We start from the raw sequence: 18,063 nt of genomic DNA, 5'->3' as shown, positions 1-18,063 counted from the left end.
AGCGATCGGACATCCGATGTTGTTAGCCTTTCCGTAAATACCAGAGGAGTTTTCTCAGTTGAGAACCGGAACACCTTGATCAGTTCCTGGGGGCCTCTCGGTTGAGGGCCGGACCACCTTGCTCAGCTCCGGGGGGCCTCTTGGTTGAGGGCCGAACCACCTTGATCAGCTCCAGGGGGCCTCTCGGTTGAGGGCCGAACCACCTTGATCAGCTACGGGGGCCTCTCGGTTGAGGGCCGAACCACCTTGATCAGCTCCGGGGGCCTCTCGGTTGAGGGCCGGACCACCTCGATCAGCAATGAAGAACTTTGACTGTGAAGATTGTTTTATATTTTGATTCCGGACCTGCCGGAAAACGGATTCAAATAATGTAGATTATTGCATTTTAACAATTCAGCCTAAGGCCAATAGATACGGTAGTAAGACGGTGAATCGTCCTACTAGAGGGCTTCAGTTGAACAGAACAAGATTAGACGAACGCAATGTGAGAGACAAAGAGGGAGGAATTTATACTCCCCTTTTACAAGAAGTTTGGGACCACATGTCCTCGCATGGCCTTTTCGCCTCAACAAATTTATCGAATTTGCATATTCATGCGTCACTATTATAAACATTACAATTTAATTACATTGGAATCTGGCAACATGACATAATCCGGAGAGCTGATCAGACTCTCCCGATTATGTAAACATTACTAACATAACAATATGAAATGAATTGTTCCGACGGAGGTCTGCAGCCCCCCGCCGAAAATAAGTGAGTACAACACTATATTTTCGTATCCGCACAACGAGACTTGCAACAACTCCCCCGGGAGGTTCTTCGATAAAAATAATTAAAACTGGGCTAAGCCTCGCCCAACTATACATATATTGGATCAAACCCCTCCACGAAAATAGCGGCATCGTCGTCATGAGGGAAATTAATTTATGTGGGACATCAGTAGCCCGACCTCTGGCCCGTTCTCGTTCGACAGCCGAAAGACCCCACCCGCCGACTGCCGAACTAATCGAACACTCTGGCCCTTACCGGTTCGCCAGTGGGTCCTCGGGTGGTTTCCGGTAACTGAGAGGTCCCTGGGGTCTAAAATAAGAAGGAATTTCCCACATAACGACAAGACCACCATTAACGTAGAGGGACCGGATCCCGATACGTTACAAAGAGACACAACACGAAAATGAAGGGAAGATCGCTGAAACGCGCGGCACACGACGCTTAACTCACTAGAAGCAGTCTGCCAATCACGCCCGATGTAAAGCGCTGTCGTGAGCCGTATTGCGCTCTATAGGAAAACAGTCGTACTGCTTTTCATATTGATGATTAGACGGCCTGTAGCGCTGGGTGATTCACGTTGCGCGTGGCATAGAAAACCTGCTAGTAAAACCCGGGTTTTAAAAGTGACAGCCCGAGCCACGTCTGGTTTTACAGGAGGGGAGGGGGGAGGACGAGCCGATCAGCCGCTATAGCTGAACCCACTTTTTTTAACCTTAACCTTCTGAAAATAACTTTCGGGTATCTTTATGTTAGGGGCCATTCAAGTATTACGTCAGCATGGATGGGGGATTTTCGATTTGCTGACTTGATGACGTGGAGGGGGGGGGGTTGGATGATTCTTACGTCATCAACCACCCTTTATAAAAAATATGAAATATTCTTAATGGCGCCTTACTCGGTGCGCGAAAAACGAGTAAAACTTTTCACTAGTTTGTGGGCACCTGAACTAACATTCTCCCTATTGAGTCCCCTACAGAGCCACTCTAGTGATCTTCAAATACTTAGCGGATCCAAATGCTCTGGAGCTGTGCCGCGCGTCATATAAGTGATCCGTGATTATGCCGCAGATCATTGCATTTTTAATTGGGTTGCTGTATTTTTGAAATATGACATCCATATTTTTATGGGCATCTTTTTCTTAGCCACCTCGTTGGACATTTTGCCTGTTGTGGCGTTGTATTTGTATCTCTCTCTGGCAGAAGTGGCCACAGCTCAAGCAAGATAAAAACAAAATTTATTGCAAACTCAATACATCACTTCCGATTTCTTTAAATCATTTTAATACTATATACTACCGCAACTCTCTCTCTTCTTTCTTACTACACTTCTCAATACCTAATCTTGATCATCATGCTCTGTTACTGTTCAAATTTGTGTTCTCTTGTCGCTTGTTACTCGTGCGTACAGTCACGGCATATCTCTTTCTTTTCAGCTGAAATTGCTACCCATCATACCCTTTATTCTGAAAGTTGAAGTCTTGGAAACATTGAAAAAGAAATTAAATGAAAATCAATTCACATGTGGGCTTCTTTTGTTTTTCTGTGGGCTTCTTTTATTGTCTAGTGGTGCAATTTTTTTTCCGGAGAGGGCGTGGCCCCATGACACCTTAAAAACTCCTTACTTTTCATTTTGAAAATTTTATATGAGCCCTGAAGAGTTGCTGCAAATATAAATAATTTTGTAAGAAAAATCTTTGTTGGCTGTGGTTTTTATTTTGAATAATTGGAGGGGGAATGAATATCACTTTTAGAATTTTTATAATTTATGTGATGCTATTATGAGTTATATTTTTGACTAACACTTGAAGGTTTTAGAACACTTTGGTGATGACAGAAAGCATGTACGTGGATTGATTATTTTATGAATTCTTATGATGTCGGGTAACAAATCAAAACTTGTAATTTTTGAACCACTTCTACATCTATATTTTTGAGAAGAGGGAAAGTTTGTTTGCAAATTCAAAATTTGCATATGTGCCCCGCCCCTTTTTTTTGCTGTAAAACTTGTAAGTTATGAAGTTTGCCATGACTCCTTAAAAACTGCTTGAAACTCCTTAAAAAGTCCTTAAAAACTCCTTACTTTTCATTTTGAAAATTTTGTATGAACCCTGTTGTCTTATCGTACAGGGAAATGGCTTAGCAGCCAATAGTCCTGGATAATAATTGAAGATTATAGTGACGCGCATATGGTCAAAATTTCTTTTGTTGAAGTTACGTACATGCGATATAACAAAGCATGAATAATGATAAGCAAAAACATATTTAATCAATTTTAAAGATACTTATTCCGATGAATTTCCTTTCATCAAACGTTCCAGAAGAGGGCAGACTTTTCCTTTTTGTACAAGTTGTGTTACGGACATAAACATCGGGCATGGAAACACTGCCATCATCACTCGTGAAATGAAAAAAAAAACATCAAGCAAGTGTCACAAAAAGTCAGTGTTCTTCAAACATTGACGGTGCTTTCCTTCATCTTCCGATGATTTTGGGGTCATTCGCGCAGAATGTTTGTTCATAGCGTTTCTGATTGAACACAATATTTATTTTTACATCATTGAAGTTTTGGCCTCTAATTTCACTTGTTTTTTGCGTAGGAATTTTATTCCCAAGGGTTTAACTTCCATGTGTGTGAAATCCCTATTTTAATTTGACTTTAGTAGGGATTTTATTCCCTAAGCTTTAACTTTTATGTTTGGAAAATCCCTATTTTATTTGGAAAAATCCCTATTGTATTTATTAGGGAATGGTTTTAGCATAAAATACGGGTTTGCGCGAAAATCTCCCGAATTTTCATTTTCAAAAGTTGGCAGCTATGACATGATAAAATATTATACAATGCCCATAAAGAATACTTATGGTTGTCTTATTCTAAGTTTGGATAGTTTCTCAATTTACCCTAACATGTTTATCGTATTTCTTTTTAAACGTGTCAATTGTGTTACAATTTACTACCTCCGGGGGTAAGCTATTCTATTTATTAACAACCCTATGAGAGAAAAATTCCCTGTGACACCATAACCTTGCATTGTCCCTCACCAATCGATACTGGTGTCCCCTTGTAAAAGCAGTCGATTGGCGGTGTACTAAAAGTTCATGGTCCATCCCATTGAAAATTTTGAACACTTCGATCATATCTCCTCGACACCTGCGTTCATCCAATGTAAACATATTCAAAAAATGAAGTCTCTCTTCATAACTCGAGCCCTGTGTGCCAATAAGGACACACGTACCTCTTCTCTGCTCCCCTTCAACCAAGTCTATGTCCCTCTGTAGGTATGGTCTCCAAAACCTTACAGCATACTCCAGTCCAGGACGAACTGAGCCTCGAAAAAGTGGAAGAATGACTTTAGGAGAACGCGAAGAGACCTTTTTGAAAATGAGACCAAGCATTCTATTCGTTTTTTTACCACCGCTGAGCAATGTTCAGAAAACCTACGTCGCTCGTCAATGAGAATTCCCAAATCGGTGACCCTAGTAGCATCCGGTATAGTGACACCATTCAACCTGTAAGAGAACCGTGGGTTGCTCGAGCCAAAATGAGCGACCATGCACTTATCAACGCTAAACGTCATGCTCCATTCATTTGCCCATGCTGCAATCCTGTTTAAGTTGGTCTGGAGCAACTCCCTATCGCTTTCATTCCCGATTAGCTTATCATCTGCGAATTTGCTAGTAATCCCATCGATACCCTGATCAAGTTTATCGATAAAAAGTGAAAAAAGTATGGGGCCGAGGACACTTCCCTGAAGAACTTCACTTGTGACGTCTGTCCAACCAGAGAATTCCCCGTTCAATATAGCTCGTTGCGAACTATCTCTTAACCACGATTCTATCCAATTCAGCAAGTTGCCCCCAATTCCAATCTCGTGTAAACACTTCAAGAGTTTGCCATGTTGGACCCGATCGAATGCCTTCTGGAAATCAAGGTAAACAACACATGACTTCGCCTTCCTGAAACCATGCTGATTATCTGACAATACATTATTCTCGTCTATCCACTTCACAAACTGCCTTTTGATGATAATTTCCAAAATTTTCGAGAGGGAGCTCGTCAAACTCACTGGACGATAATTTGACACCGCTTCTCTACTACCCTTCTTAAATATTGGAACAACGTTAGCAAGTTTCCAATCTCTTGGGACGATACCCTCAGCAACACTACTTCTGGATATCTGTGCGACTGGCCCCAACAATTCATTAGCACATTCCCTGAGGACCCTGGGATAGATATCATCTGGTCCTGGTGCTTTGCTTGCACATACATACCTCCACATCTTCTACTTGAATATCGTTGAGGGTTTTATTACCCCATGCGACACCCGTATATGAAAGCACTACACATGCCTTCATTGCTCTACAAGAAAGGACAAACAAGAGAGATATATGACATGAATGTCGCTCTCCACTTGTTAATACAAGATATGCGGAAGACTGGATGTTGTGAAGATATTTATTATTTGAGATGTTAATTTTTTTTTAAGGAAGGAAAAAACTCATCTCTGCCTCTACCGGGAGTCGATCCAGTCTTCCGCATATCTTGTATTAACAAGTGGAGATCAACATTCATGTCATATATATAGCCATCTGGTGGCTCGTCGTCCATGAGCTATTGGCTGATCGGTTTCACCGTCCATTGCACGGTTCCGTTCGGCATATATACGCTCTAGCGAAGGAAAATCTCTATCTCCTCTGTGGCTTAGTGGTCAGAGCACTCGTCTGGCAATCGAGGGACCCCGGTTCGACCCCCGGTAGAGGCAGAGATGAGTTTTTTCCTTCCTTAAAAAAAATTAACATCTCAAATAATAAATATCTTCATAACATCCAGTCTTCCGCATATCTTGTAAGAGAGATATAGTCCTACTTTTTAGTCCTGCGTTTTTCTAATTTTTTGAGTGGGAGCCCTGTAACTGTGATGTGTGTGACAAGATGAACCAAGTCTTACAAACAAGGGGGGGTGTCTTTTGATGAAATGTCACTTGAGATAATTACATGTATTGATTGATCTTTGTGATTATGGAATCTATATAATGTTAATTTTTATATTTTCATAATGTTTACTTCCAGATGGGAAGCGAAAACAAGAGGATGATACCCCTGCAAAATTGCTAGATGATTTGTTTCATAAAACCAAAACTACTCCCTGCATTTATTGGTTACCTCTCACTGAAGAGCAAGTAAGTAGTTTTTCCAAGTTAATTCACGTGTGTGTGTGCGCGTTGTTTGTGATTCAATACAAATAACTATATTGAAATTTGTGGTTCCTATGTTCCCCCCCCCCCCATTATAAATTCACAAAATGAAAAGCGTTCTATTGCAATATGAATTATTTATTTTTACTCTAGTCTAAGGAAAAGGAAGAGCAACGTCGGCAGAGGCGTTTAGAACGAGAGAGGAGAAATCAAGAAGAGGAAGAACAGAGACGAGCTCGGCGAAGGAGGGTAATTCCTTAAACTTATTTTTTCATGTGAATTATCAGTAATATCAAGTGTGCATTTTCCAAAATAAGTAAAAATGTTGCAACTGAAATATTGTCTTCTGTCGAAGTCAGTTAGATACTACTTAATGCAGACATGCTATAATTCTTTCTTAAAATGAAAATGTGACATTAGATTTTATATGTTATGACCTAAATAATCACTTCTTGGATATTTTCAAGTGGGAAGTTTGTATCACAGTTATTGTGGTCTCCAGAAATTATCAGTAATCAGAACCGTGCATGATAGCAATTTACTTATCTGACTCCACATATTACTACTACTTCTATTCTTGGTAACAATCAATTTATGAAAAACAATTTTAAATTGAACTGGTTGACATGTTATAAAATTTAAAACAGGTAACTGGTATGTGTAAAGGTTAAAAGTAATATAGAGTGAAGAATGAGCCATCAAATACTATACATTTGCAGTGACATAATACCAATGTAATGCAAGGTACTATGACGTTAAAGCAACATAATACAACTTTCTCAGTGACACACAAGTTTATATACTTATTTTTAAAGCATCGTCTTTAAAAAAAAACCATTTTTGTTTATTCAAAACAGTTATTCAGGGTAGTTCTGTTCCCCTCTTTCTCTGATTGGTTAGCTGAATGGGATTCTTTGAATTTAATTGATAAAGCATCTTATCCTCTATCGGCATTTATAATTTTATTTAATTATTTTTTAATTCACGTACAAAGGTTTTCAAAGTTTCAAAATTTAGCAATGTAAAGATATGTGCTTTGATTCCATTGCATTGAGATTTCTTAAGTATTGAGGTAAAATTAAAATTTTTTTTTTGAAATTCTCGTTTAATTACAGGAAAGTCGCAGTCCTGTCAGAAGAAGATGAAGAGTTATCCTTTCCCCTATATCTTAAATATTCATTCTCTGGCCTCGCGTTTAGCCACGTGGCAAACATACATTGTTTAATGCAAAGGTACTACAGCTATAGTTGAGTTTTTTGTTTTTTTTGTCCTCCATAAATTTTTAATGTGTGTGTGTGTGGCTGTGTATGAATGTGTCTTATTATTTTTGTATGTGTAACTATCACAAATTTTCAGAACTGTTTAGTGCTAGATTAAAATAAATCTAGAAATGAGTTTTTCCCAGTAGTTCTCATGAGAAATAACTGAAGAATTATAATATATGAAAAAGATTTCAACATCATATGGTAATGAATAATCTCATCATTATAGGTTTTTCAGGTTTGTTTCCAAATAAACACATTAACATATAGGAAATTTATTTTTATTTTAAATTATCTTTTATATCTCAATTTCACTGATTTAAAACAAAATAATTATGTTAAGATTAAAAGGCTGCACATCATTCAAAGTGTTTGAAAATACACATCAAAGGATTATCTTAATTATATACATTTCTTTAAGTTAGCACTCTCCAGATTCCTCAGTAATAAAATATAAAAAGATTGTGCGCACCGTATTTTGCTGTTAGTATAGGATTATCACAATATAAATGGTAATTACATTATTCTTCATGTATATATATATACATATAAAAATTTTTTATTTGTACTAAACAGGTTTATATGTCTTCTCAATTTGGTAAATAAGGTTGTTTACTATTAAACTCAGTTTAATGGAGGAAATAAAACGTGGAATTATAATGGTTGAAAAATTATAAAATACATAGATATCTCAATGCATGGAGGATTTTGCGACCTTAATAGTTTTGTGTTTGTAAAAATTTCTTCAATATAATGTACTTAAGATGTGGGTAAGTATGTTGTATTAAAAAAGTGTGAGATGTGCATGAATGTTTTAGAAACATCTTCAATTTAAAATTTGTCCCTTTTTCCATAGTCAGAACATAAATTTGTGTTATATTCATCATACAAGGAATCCGTACCGAAGAAGGCCAGAGGAATTTGTTGTAAGGAAATTAATTGAATGTATCACATTGCCCCATGCTACTTTCAGATCAAACATCGAATGAGAGGGATGGGGAGGACTTTTTCTCAAAATCAACAATATCATAAAAGCCTGCATTGTGATCAGGCATTAGGAGCAGAACGATACTTATTAAAGATGAAGAGAGGTCCTGTGTGTGGCATGTTGGGAACTAGCATTTGTATTGGAAGACCTGCTGAGCTACTATGATGTTACTTTTCCCCATGTGGTTCATTTAGTACTGAATCCTGTTTTTTTTTTTTGCAAAATTCTGTGTTTCGACAAGGGAGAAAGACATTTCAGCCATATTATAAGAATGCTATTTTCAGATGATTTTGTGTAAGATACACATAAGCTGTGACTGTCAACGTTTAAAATGCTTTTCAATTGTATGTTACTTTTCAGTCTGAAGATAAAAGCATTGCAGCACCTTTCCCCCTTCTTTTGAGTGAAAAAACTTTTTTTTTGTAACTCTCCCTCGTATCATTTTAGAAGAATGTAAATGCAATTTATTTTTAAAACATTTGGATGCAATATCTCTTGCATTAAAGTTGCTGAAAGTTTACTCCTTTATTTGTCACTGTTTGAAGTACTGTTATTTTTTTTTCTTCAACAATTTCAGTTACAGCTTTCTGCTTAACTACATGGAAATTTTCTTAAGATTTTTTTTTCCTAGTTAATGTTTTTGGAGCTGTGAAGAAAGTTATTGTTAGAAAACTTTTTTTTTCAGAAAGGAACATTATTAAATTTCCATCATAAATAAAATCCCAGTTATTTATTTCTGAAAATGATTGAATTATATACATGATTTTTGAACTCTGCATTCAGCCACTTTCTTGAAATAACCCCTGTGTAATTTTGAATGAGCTTGAAACATCTTTATCTTCTGAAAGCCTGACTTGCCAGAGCTTTTGTAAATCCTCCTCCAGTTTCCTAGGCACAGAAAATAAGGTATTAACATCTATTAAAAAAATTTGTAAAGTAGGTTACCCATTTAGTGTTGCCATTGTTCCATCTTTTATTTTAATAAAAGTGAGATTCATGGAGCATATCAATTGAAATTTGCTATTTTTTAAATCTGTGATCATGTTCCAAATGTTGATAATGTAAACTTTATTATTTGACTTAAAAGGAAATCGATCTAAGGGTGCTTTCAAAAATCCATAACAGTATTCCTTGTATATTCGTAGCATCAGTAAATCCATGTTCAGTATTTTTAGCAAAATGTATTTATTTTTACATAATAGTTATTTTATAAAGTTTGTAAATGGGGAAAAAATGTTTAAAAAACATGGTTTATTAGTTTGGTCCAGAAAATTGGTTTGTAAAATCAAGCATCAACTGTATTTAAAATGAAATTTTTAAAAGATTGAGTTAAATAAGACATCAAAATATTTGCACAAGAAGTTGATTCTATGCTGCACAATTCTTTGGATTGCATAAACTTATTTTTTGGGTCTTAAGGTAGGTTTGATTCACATCAGCTCAGATAACAAGGATCCTACTACCTACCTTATGGGCATCAAACCTTGGAGAAGGAAATTCCTTAACCTTTTAAGTGGCATTGATGAGATATCTCATCTCGAAAGCCTCTTATATTTCAATATTGACTAAAAGTATCTGGGCTCAAGTCAATTTTTTAATGAAAAACTTCTCCCTGTACAGGGTTGGTAAGTTTTTGCTATAGTGGAAAATACCAGCCCAGCAAAAATAGTTTTTACCATATTTTCACAGTGGTAAAAATTTGAACGTTTACTTTCATGGAGCAAGGCCTGAGAATCTTGACTTACTTCACTAGTTGAAATATTTCAAACTATATTTTCGCTTCTGGAATTGGCTGTTTTCTTTTCAATTAGACAAGTTTAAAAGTAAATATGAATTAAAACTCTTTTCGCCAAACAAGTTCTTAATGAAACCTGACAACATGAGTGATATGAGCTGTATCACAGAAGTGAGAGAGAAAGAGTAGAAAATTATTTCTCATTTCATTAGTTTTATTTTCCTTATTGATAAGGGTCAGGGAAGTTTTGCCACAAAAAGCTGCATTCCAAAGTATTAGGTTATATGTAAATAGATCGCCATTTTTGACTATAAACCCAACGTAATTTAATTTCCAACCTTTATTTCAAGTTTTTTGTCTTTTTTGTTTTGGCATCTCTTAAAAGCAAACATTACAATAATTTGTTATTTTAACATTAGATATAAATACTATTTCTAAGGATTATAGAAAAGATGCCAGGACGAAAGCATGTAAAAGAGTAACACAATTATAAACTCTGTATTCCAGTTTTTAAGCACTATAAATCTTTTATCTACTACTCAAGTTGATGTATATATAATTGCAACTACCAAAATTTAAATTCGCCTCTTCATGTACAAACTTTGAATATGTATGTGTGAGCATGTAGAATTTTTCCATTGTTGTTAAGGGCGGATGAGCTTGTTAAAAATCATACTCAAACAGATTTACATGAAATACATACTATCTACGCGAAAAGCTCCTGCAATTGATACTATTGAACTCAATAATGTTAATAAATAGTGGAAAACCCTATCAAAATTGTTCTATATTGATAAATACATAACATATCTCAATATAATTTTTTTTTTAAATTTCTATGTTTCTTTTTTTAAATTTTTGTCGGATTTTTTCCCTTCTTGTTCACTGTCCCGACAAAGTTTGTACGTACTGAAAATCGAAAGAAAGCCTACTCGTAAAAAACCACTTTGTAACAATCGAGGTCAACCACAAATATAGATGATGCCAGAGATTGGCTCTCATGCTTTGCTTACAATATGACATTTTGGGGCTTTCTGCTGTCATGCTTGAAGGGTTACAAGGTAAAATTTTGTCTCTTTAAAACTGACAATTTTTAAAAATAAATTCCAATATTTTGATATATTTAGAAACTTCCTCTTCAGCATGTAAGTACGGAGAAAACGTTTCTCAGCCACCTCGTTGGCATTTTGCCTGTTGTGGCGTTGTATTTCTATAAGTGTAATGCAGTAGTTCTCAAACTTTTGCCAACTGTTGCTCCCTTGTGCGATTCATGGTTTATCTGTGACTTCTCAGAATTGTTTGATAGATATTTTCACGTATGAAAGAACCATTTCGCAGCGTAAACTGGCACACAAATCAATATCTACAGCTCGTTGCAACACCCTTAGAAGCCACTGGTCTAATGCATAATTTTCATGGAAATAAGATTCTTGAATGTTGATCAAGAAACTTATCTAAATATTTTTATGTCACTACCTTATGCTTGAATCTTGAGGGCAGTGATACAAAAAAAAAAAATTATTGAAATTAATTCAATAAAACAGTTATTATACATAAAAGTCCTAATTGCAGTTCTTACCTTTTATCTTTGGTTGTATGGGTGAGTGAGTAGTTCTGCTGAGCTATTTTCTTTTTGAGAAAATTCAATTGCCATTCATAAGATTGTTTCATTGCAGCAAGTTTTTTATCTTTTTCATGATGACTGCAAATAATTGAATCAGTTTCAATCAAGTAAATAATTTTTAATGATACAGTAAAACCCCTCTTTTTCTGACACTAGTTAATGGCAAAAATTGAACCATCAAAAAGGGGTGGTTTCTGTTAAAAGTTTTTAATATAATTCGTTTTTAAATAAACTCAATTTTGATATAAGGTAGAGATTGTGTGTGTGAAAGTAGTGTTATATGCACACTTTTGTATAAATACTCAATCTAATTTACAATGGATCATAAATATAATTATTGTAGGTAAATAAGTTCCACCCAATGAGAATTTGTGCTTTCTCCATATGAAGTCCTAATAACAGTAAATGATAGCAGTCTGATAGACTAAAAAAAAAAGTATAACTTTGGCTTCAGAATGTGTGAAAAAAATTAATTAACCGAAGAAATCCTAAACTAATTTTTCCCCCATCTTATGATATATGTCCTGTCTGCTTTGCTAGAGTGATAAAAATGCCAGATTAATAGCATTACCCATGATTCTAATAAGCAACATCTACTGTAGTTAAAATCTGGTATTTTTGCAGCATGGCAACATTTTGTCCGAGTTGGACTTGAAAACATAAAATTGAAGAGAATTCCAGTATTGATTTTTTTGTATTCAGATTCCACAATGAAAAAAAAAAATTGTTAGATTGAGAAAAATTGAAAAGTATTTTGCTTACCTGGCTAGTATTCTTTCCAACTGTTCATTCATCTTTCTTTTTGTAGTCTGGTAAAGAAAAGTAAGTATTATTTAAAATATGTGCAATAATTGTAGGGAAAAAAGGGTATTATCCAAAACAAAGTTTTACTTGAGGAAATGGAAGGAGTATATCTCAAACTAATATAAAAACTCAAGCATATTTAATGGAATGTGTGAATGTTTAACCCATCTGCACATCACGGATTCAAATCTACTAAATAAATCTGATGCTCTCACTCCTGAGTATATCAACATTCATGAATAGAAAAAAAAATCATTTTTCCGTTCCAGTATAATATACTAACTTGAGTGTAAGGTTTGAAGAATACTAATTTTAATTTGTCCATGGCAATGTATTGGTGCCTAAAATTTTCAAAATGTAGTATTTTACACTACTTTTTAATTACCATAACATTTATTAAATTCCATGTGGTGATTGTCTTCTTGGTTGCATAGGGCCATTCAAGTACTACATCATCAGATTTTTTGACTCCCCGCTTCAGCTCGGCCTCTCAATCTATCATATATTGGAATTGGGCGTACACAAGAGATTCCCCACAAGACGATCACAAAATTTATTTTTCGTTCAAAAAAATATTTCCCAAAATTTATTTTTACAAAATGAAAGGAAATACCTTTATATGTTATAAAATTTCTATTAATTTCAATGCTATTTGAAGGCTAAGAACTTGAAAATTTCCCTTAAGAAATTCATTGGGGCCCTAAGCCCCTTTTGTATCCCTCAAAAGATTGATCCTGCGCACTTCCCTAATTGGGATTGCCCTTCGAGAATAAACATAGCGAGTCTATAGTTGTATTGTCCTTATTGATGTACATAGTGAGTCCAACCACCACTGTCTGACACTCTGTAATGCACTTATGAATGTGCAGAGACAATTTTTTAACATAATAAACTGAACAGTGAATGCACTATTTTTAGCATGTTTCTAGTTTTGAATATTAATGGAGTGGTATAGATTGGCATTGCAAATTACAGAGTATTGTGTGTGTGAGCTCTCTCTCATCTTGTTTTTTTAAATTGTGGAGATGTCAATCAGTCAATGCCAAGATGTTGCTTGAAAACAACCATTTGGGTAATTTGTATTGATGCAATTTGATGGAATTATTGCAGATGTGTCTGGTCTTGACTATAGCGTAAGGTGGGCCCACACCACTTATGGTCGGTCAAGTTTTTCAGTAAATACACAAATTTTAATGTTGAAAAAACATTTTAATAGTTAATACACAAAAATGTCATTAAGAATATTTCATATTTTCATAAAGAGTGGTTGATGATGTAATTATCATTCCCCCTTCCCCAGTCATCAAAAGTCAGCAAATCCGAAACTTTCCACCTCCTGCATCCAGATCGATGCTAACGTAACACTTGAATGCTCCATAGGACAGATAAGGAGACCTAAAAACTAGATTAAATGAGCGTGCTCAGTGTGTTAAAAATCAAGCAAATTGGAAAAATCTACCATTGCCACTTACTGCATACTAAATGTAAATTTTAGGAAGCAAAAAGTTTTCATAAAGTCCACAGTGGATTTACACTTAGCACTGTTTTTTTAAAGCAGAAAACCATTCTTGGCTTTTTAAGAAATTTGGCTGGCTCTCAAATATTTCTTTTGATTTGGCAAAGGAAATGACAGAACTGTAGTATGTGAAATTAGTTGAACCCAGTCAAATTATTGACCTCCAAGTATTTTTCTTTATTACTATAAGAAATTGCAGAGATTGTTAAATTTAAAACTAAGGCCAACCATTAGTAGCTATTAGTGAACCATTCTGCTTTCGGTGATAAGGAAAAATCACTACTCTTGCAGGCTTCTCTAGATTGATAAAGGACAATAAAAATTAGCAGAAAAAATCTGCTTGTGGATGCAAATGGGTTAAGTAGCAAATTTTTTGATCATTTCTGCCTATGAACCATAGCATTTTTTTTTTATCATTTTTGTCGCACCACAGTGATTTTCTGCACACGAAGGCTAATTAGACCGGGACATACAATTTATTGCCGATTCTGAATGGCAGGCTTGTTTTTTATACTCATCGAGAGGTTGGGGCGTTAACCCCTCGATGTGGGACTCCCTGCGGTAGTAATTTTTTGCTGCGGTCAAGTCACCGTTTTTGTTGTACCCCTGTGTCAGGAAAGTTTTCTGACAAGGGCAAACCGGGTATCAAACTCGCAAAACCTCTAAACATCCTTTGGTACTTCAGGCGAGTATCTTATCGACCAGGCTACCGTGCCCTTATGAACCATAGCAGGGTACAGGGATGAATAAGAAATCTATTGCCCAGCAAAAAATTCTGGCTAGGGCATGTATTTTATCAACTTTGAGCCAGACACTGGCATATAAAATACTGATTCAGGAATATACTATTTCAAGTTACATGACCTTTCAGGGTAGACAATTGTGAGAAGCTTTTGAAAACATTTTTCAGTGAAACCTTTAAGATGGACACTGCATAAGAAAGTTTGTTTTATAAAGATGATCATCAATGGAACTGTCTAAATGAAATATTTGTCTTTTGGGGCATTCCATTTTGTACAGGTTCCACTGTATGTACCAATTGAAATATATTTTTTGGAACTTTTTTTTTTAAGGAGGAAGGGTGTGTCTTGAATTTCTTATGCAAAAATAAGATATCTTAAGGGTTTTTGTTTTCCTTCTGCAGAAGCAGTATTCGAAATATGAACTTATTAAAGTCATACTCACAGCTATGTGTTCTTGCAGCCTTCCCACATTAATGCTGTAATCCATTGCTGTGAAGTGGATCATTTTTCTCTGCTCTTCTTGAAGTGCAGACTAACGAATCCAAAGAAAAAGTTTAATTTATTTTGGATTGCATTAAGAAACTTAAAATACCAAGTGGCCGTGTTTCTTGAATGGAAATTGATTAGTAAAAAACATCATGATTATAATATCAGCAGATAGAAATTAATTCTCTTATCCCATTGAGATGATAAAAAATACACTCAACAGATCAAAGTTATGATCAAATTTTTTTCTGTTCAAAGGGTGCTTACCTTTTTCAATACTACATCCCTTTCTGTAATAACTTCTTCTGTCTGTAATACACAAGTTATAATTTTGATTGCACACAATAAGTTTCTCCTTTTAAGAAAATATTTATGAGTGCTAATAAAATATCATTATTGAGAAAGTTGTTAAGTCCAGTATAAAAATCAAACCTTATTGGTTTTACTAGTGCTGAACATATTGCTTAGTCGTTTTGAATTTTCAAGTTAACAGAATTGGTTTACTTTGTTATTACAACTATGTTAAGAATGCATACATCATGAATAGAGCCCGGATTATATGCACTAAAACAGTGGCAAAATACGCTCTAAAAATATGTAAATATGCACTTAAAAATGTAAAATATGCACTGAAAATCCCAAAATATGCATTAAACACCCCAGAATAGCACTAGAAATCTTGAAGTCTGAAATATGTACAAAAAATCAAAAAAATATGCAGTAAAAAAATCACCATGCAAAAAGAAAGCAGATGTGTTTTTAAAAGGCATCTTTTCTATTTTTCAGTGCATATATATTCATTTACAAAAAAATATCCCCTTATATATATACCGCATATATATGCAAAAAACTTCTACATGTTTTTTATTCAGAAATTTTTTAATTTTTAGTTTGTAGTAGCTGCCCAATAACGAAAATACTAGTAAGAAAAGAATTTTGACACTATTTCTTAAAAAAATTTAATACTTTAACATATCTCTCTGGAAATAGTCTTACAATAAAACAGTATTCGTAAAATACTTTATAATAAATATGTATTAATTCACTAAATTTCACCTGCAGGAAAAAAACCGATATCATGAACAATATTTATTTGAAAAATTATAAAAATAATTGAGTTAGCTTAAGTAAACCTTCAAAAATATGAACTTATACAAAAAATTCTTTGATTTTATGCATTTGTATGCATTAATGTTAAAAAAGGCCAAAATAATCCGGGCTCTAATCATGAACATATATCATAGGAAAAAAACCTAATACTATATAATACACTGCCCATAAAAAGGCGATGGTTGTGTTATGGATAGCTTCTCGATTTAACCAAATATGTTTACCTTAATTCTTTTTAAATGTAACAAGATTGTTCAAATTCACTTCCCAGAAGTAAAATATTCTATTTATTCACAACCCTATTTGAGAAAAACTCCCTGCTACACCACAACCTGGAGTTGTCCCTTACTAAACAACACTAATGTCGCTTTGTTGAAGCGGTTGATAGATGGTGAATTAATAACTCATGGTCCACCCTATCCCCAACACCTGCGTTCCTCCTATGTGAACATATACAAAAAATTAAGTCTCTCTTCATAACTCAAGCCCTGTGTGCTAACAAGAGCACCCGCAGCTCCCCAAAGCAGAACTTGCCGAAATCTGCAACGTACGTCGCAGAACAATTACCGCTACTGCAGAACAATTTGGAAGAATTTCAAGAAAAAGTGCAAAAACACTATTACATGTATGGGGATTTTTACCTCAGAACATTTCCAGTCAGCCGAGGACTCGTCGCAGAACAGTGCTAAACATTCTGCTTTGGGGGCGTAGCTCTTCTCTGCAGCCCCTCAACCAAGTCTGTGCCTCTGTAAGGATGGTCTCAAAAACCTTACAGTATACTCTAGTCGAGGATGAACTAAGCCTCGGAAGAATGATTTCAGGAGAAAGCGAAGAGACCTTTTTAAGAAAAATAGAATGCTCGGTTCCAGATTTTTTTGTGCACAGCTGAACAATGTTCAGAAAACTCAAGCTACTCGTCATTGAGAATTCTCAAATTGGTGACTTGAGTTGCATCAGGGATAGTAATACCATTCACCTGTGAGTGAAACATCAGCTGTTTGAACAAAAATGGGCAGCCATGCACTTTACAGTTGTATCACGTTGTTTCAGCACCATTATTAACCAATGAATCGAAAAGTTCCTGATGCTCAAAACCAAATAGAAATGCTCAAAAGCATTGCCATTAGTTATTTGTAATTTCTCTTCTATATCTTCATTTTTATCTATTCTTCAAACTTCATTACCATTTTCCTCATCACAAATCAAAAAATTGACAGAAAGGGTTGGATGATAGAGGTTCTACTACAAAAATATTGAACTGTAAATTAGATAGTATTACATTTTCATGCTTATGAATTAACTTACCATTTTTAGTAGAGATCCTAATATATCCATTGCCTCATATTCATTCCTTTTCATTTTCTCTAGCTCATTTATGAGTCCTTCCTTGATGTTGTTAGCTTCCCTTAACGATTCTCGGAGTGATTTGTTCTCGTTTCCCTTTTGTGATTTTTCGTCTTCCAACAACTTCAATTTAATACATGAAGCATTTTTCTCTTCTTCTGCGGACTAGATTTTGATTTGGAAGAAAGAAAAAAATATCTTTTGAAAAACTGTCAAACTCTACGTTAGCAAAGAAATGCTGTTCTCTCTACCATTCTGGTGCGAAAAAAAACTTACACATTTTAGCCATGTTTCATCCATTTCTATCTGGAAGCAGAATAATTCACAAAATTTTATCATAGAGAGCAAATTCTGAGAGAGGACGCAAATGGATTAAAAGCGCGAGGCAATTATTCTTTGTTAATGTGACACACCATCTAATAAACACCAGCGAGAGGAAATAAACTCAATTAACTTGAGCAAAAGTGGCTATATGCAGGAAACTGT

At 35.0% G+C, this 18,063-nt stretch overlaps 2 protein-coding genes across 9 annotated transcripts in view; one reads left to right on the top strand and one right to left on the bottom strand.

Moving 5' to 3' along the window:
* The window catches only part of Acn (apoptotic chromatin condensation inducer acinus), an 86,369-nt gene extending 77,634 nt beyond the window's left edge, over window positions 1-8,735 (top strand). For 4 of the 8 annotated variants that reach the window (XM_089246734.1, XM_089246682.1, XM_089246532.1 and 1 more), the window contains 3 exons: window positions 5,841-5,950; window positions 6,119-6,214; window positions 7,081-8,735. In XM_089246734.1, coding sequence (XP_089102860.1) covers window positions 5,841-5,950; window positions 6,119-6,214; window positions 7,081-7,110 — 236 coding nt within the window. In that variant the 3' untranslated portion in view covers window positions 7,111-8,735. The remainder of the gene's footprint in view (window positions 1-5,840; window positions 5,951-6,118; window positions 6,215-7,080) is intronic. The other 4 variants (XR_016194431.1, XR_016194412.1, XR_016194435.1 and 1 more) reach the window with 3 other exon arrangements.
* Window positions 8,736-8,933: 198 nt separating this feature from the next.
* LOC149089778 (uncharacterized) overlaps window positions 8,934-18,063 on the bottom strand; it is a 28,812-nt gene continuing 19,682 nt past the window's right edge. The window contains exons 11-16 of the mRNA XM_089246979.1: window positions 17,539-17,742; window positions 15,391-15,432; window positions 15,080-15,169; window positions 12,337-12,383; window positions 11,530-11,652; window positions 8,934-9,103 (exon numbers count right to left, since the gene is read on the bottom strand). Of these exons, the coding sequence (XP_089103105.1) occupies window positions 8,995-9,103; window positions 11,530-11,652; window positions 12,337-12,383; window positions 15,080-15,169; window positions 15,391-15,432; window positions 17,539-17,742 (615 nt within the window). The 3' untranslated portion in view covers window positions 8,934-8,994. The remainder of the gene's footprint in view (window positions 9,104-11,529; window positions 11,653-12,336; window positions 12,384-15,079; window positions 15,170-15,390; window positions 15,433-17,538; window positions 17,743-18,063) is intronic.

Source organism: Pholcus phalangioides, unplaced genomic scaffold (assembly GCF_987345545.1).
Source record: "Pholcus phalangioides strain wild (caught in Gottingen) unplaced genomic scaffold, Ppha-v1.0 ptg000001l_1, whole genome shotgun sequence".
NCBI classification, from domain to species: Eukaryota; Metazoa; Arthropoda; class Arachnida; order Araneae; family Pholcidae; genus Pholcus; species Pholcus phalangioides.
This window is presented reverse-complemented; position numbering and strand designations above follow the sequence as displayed.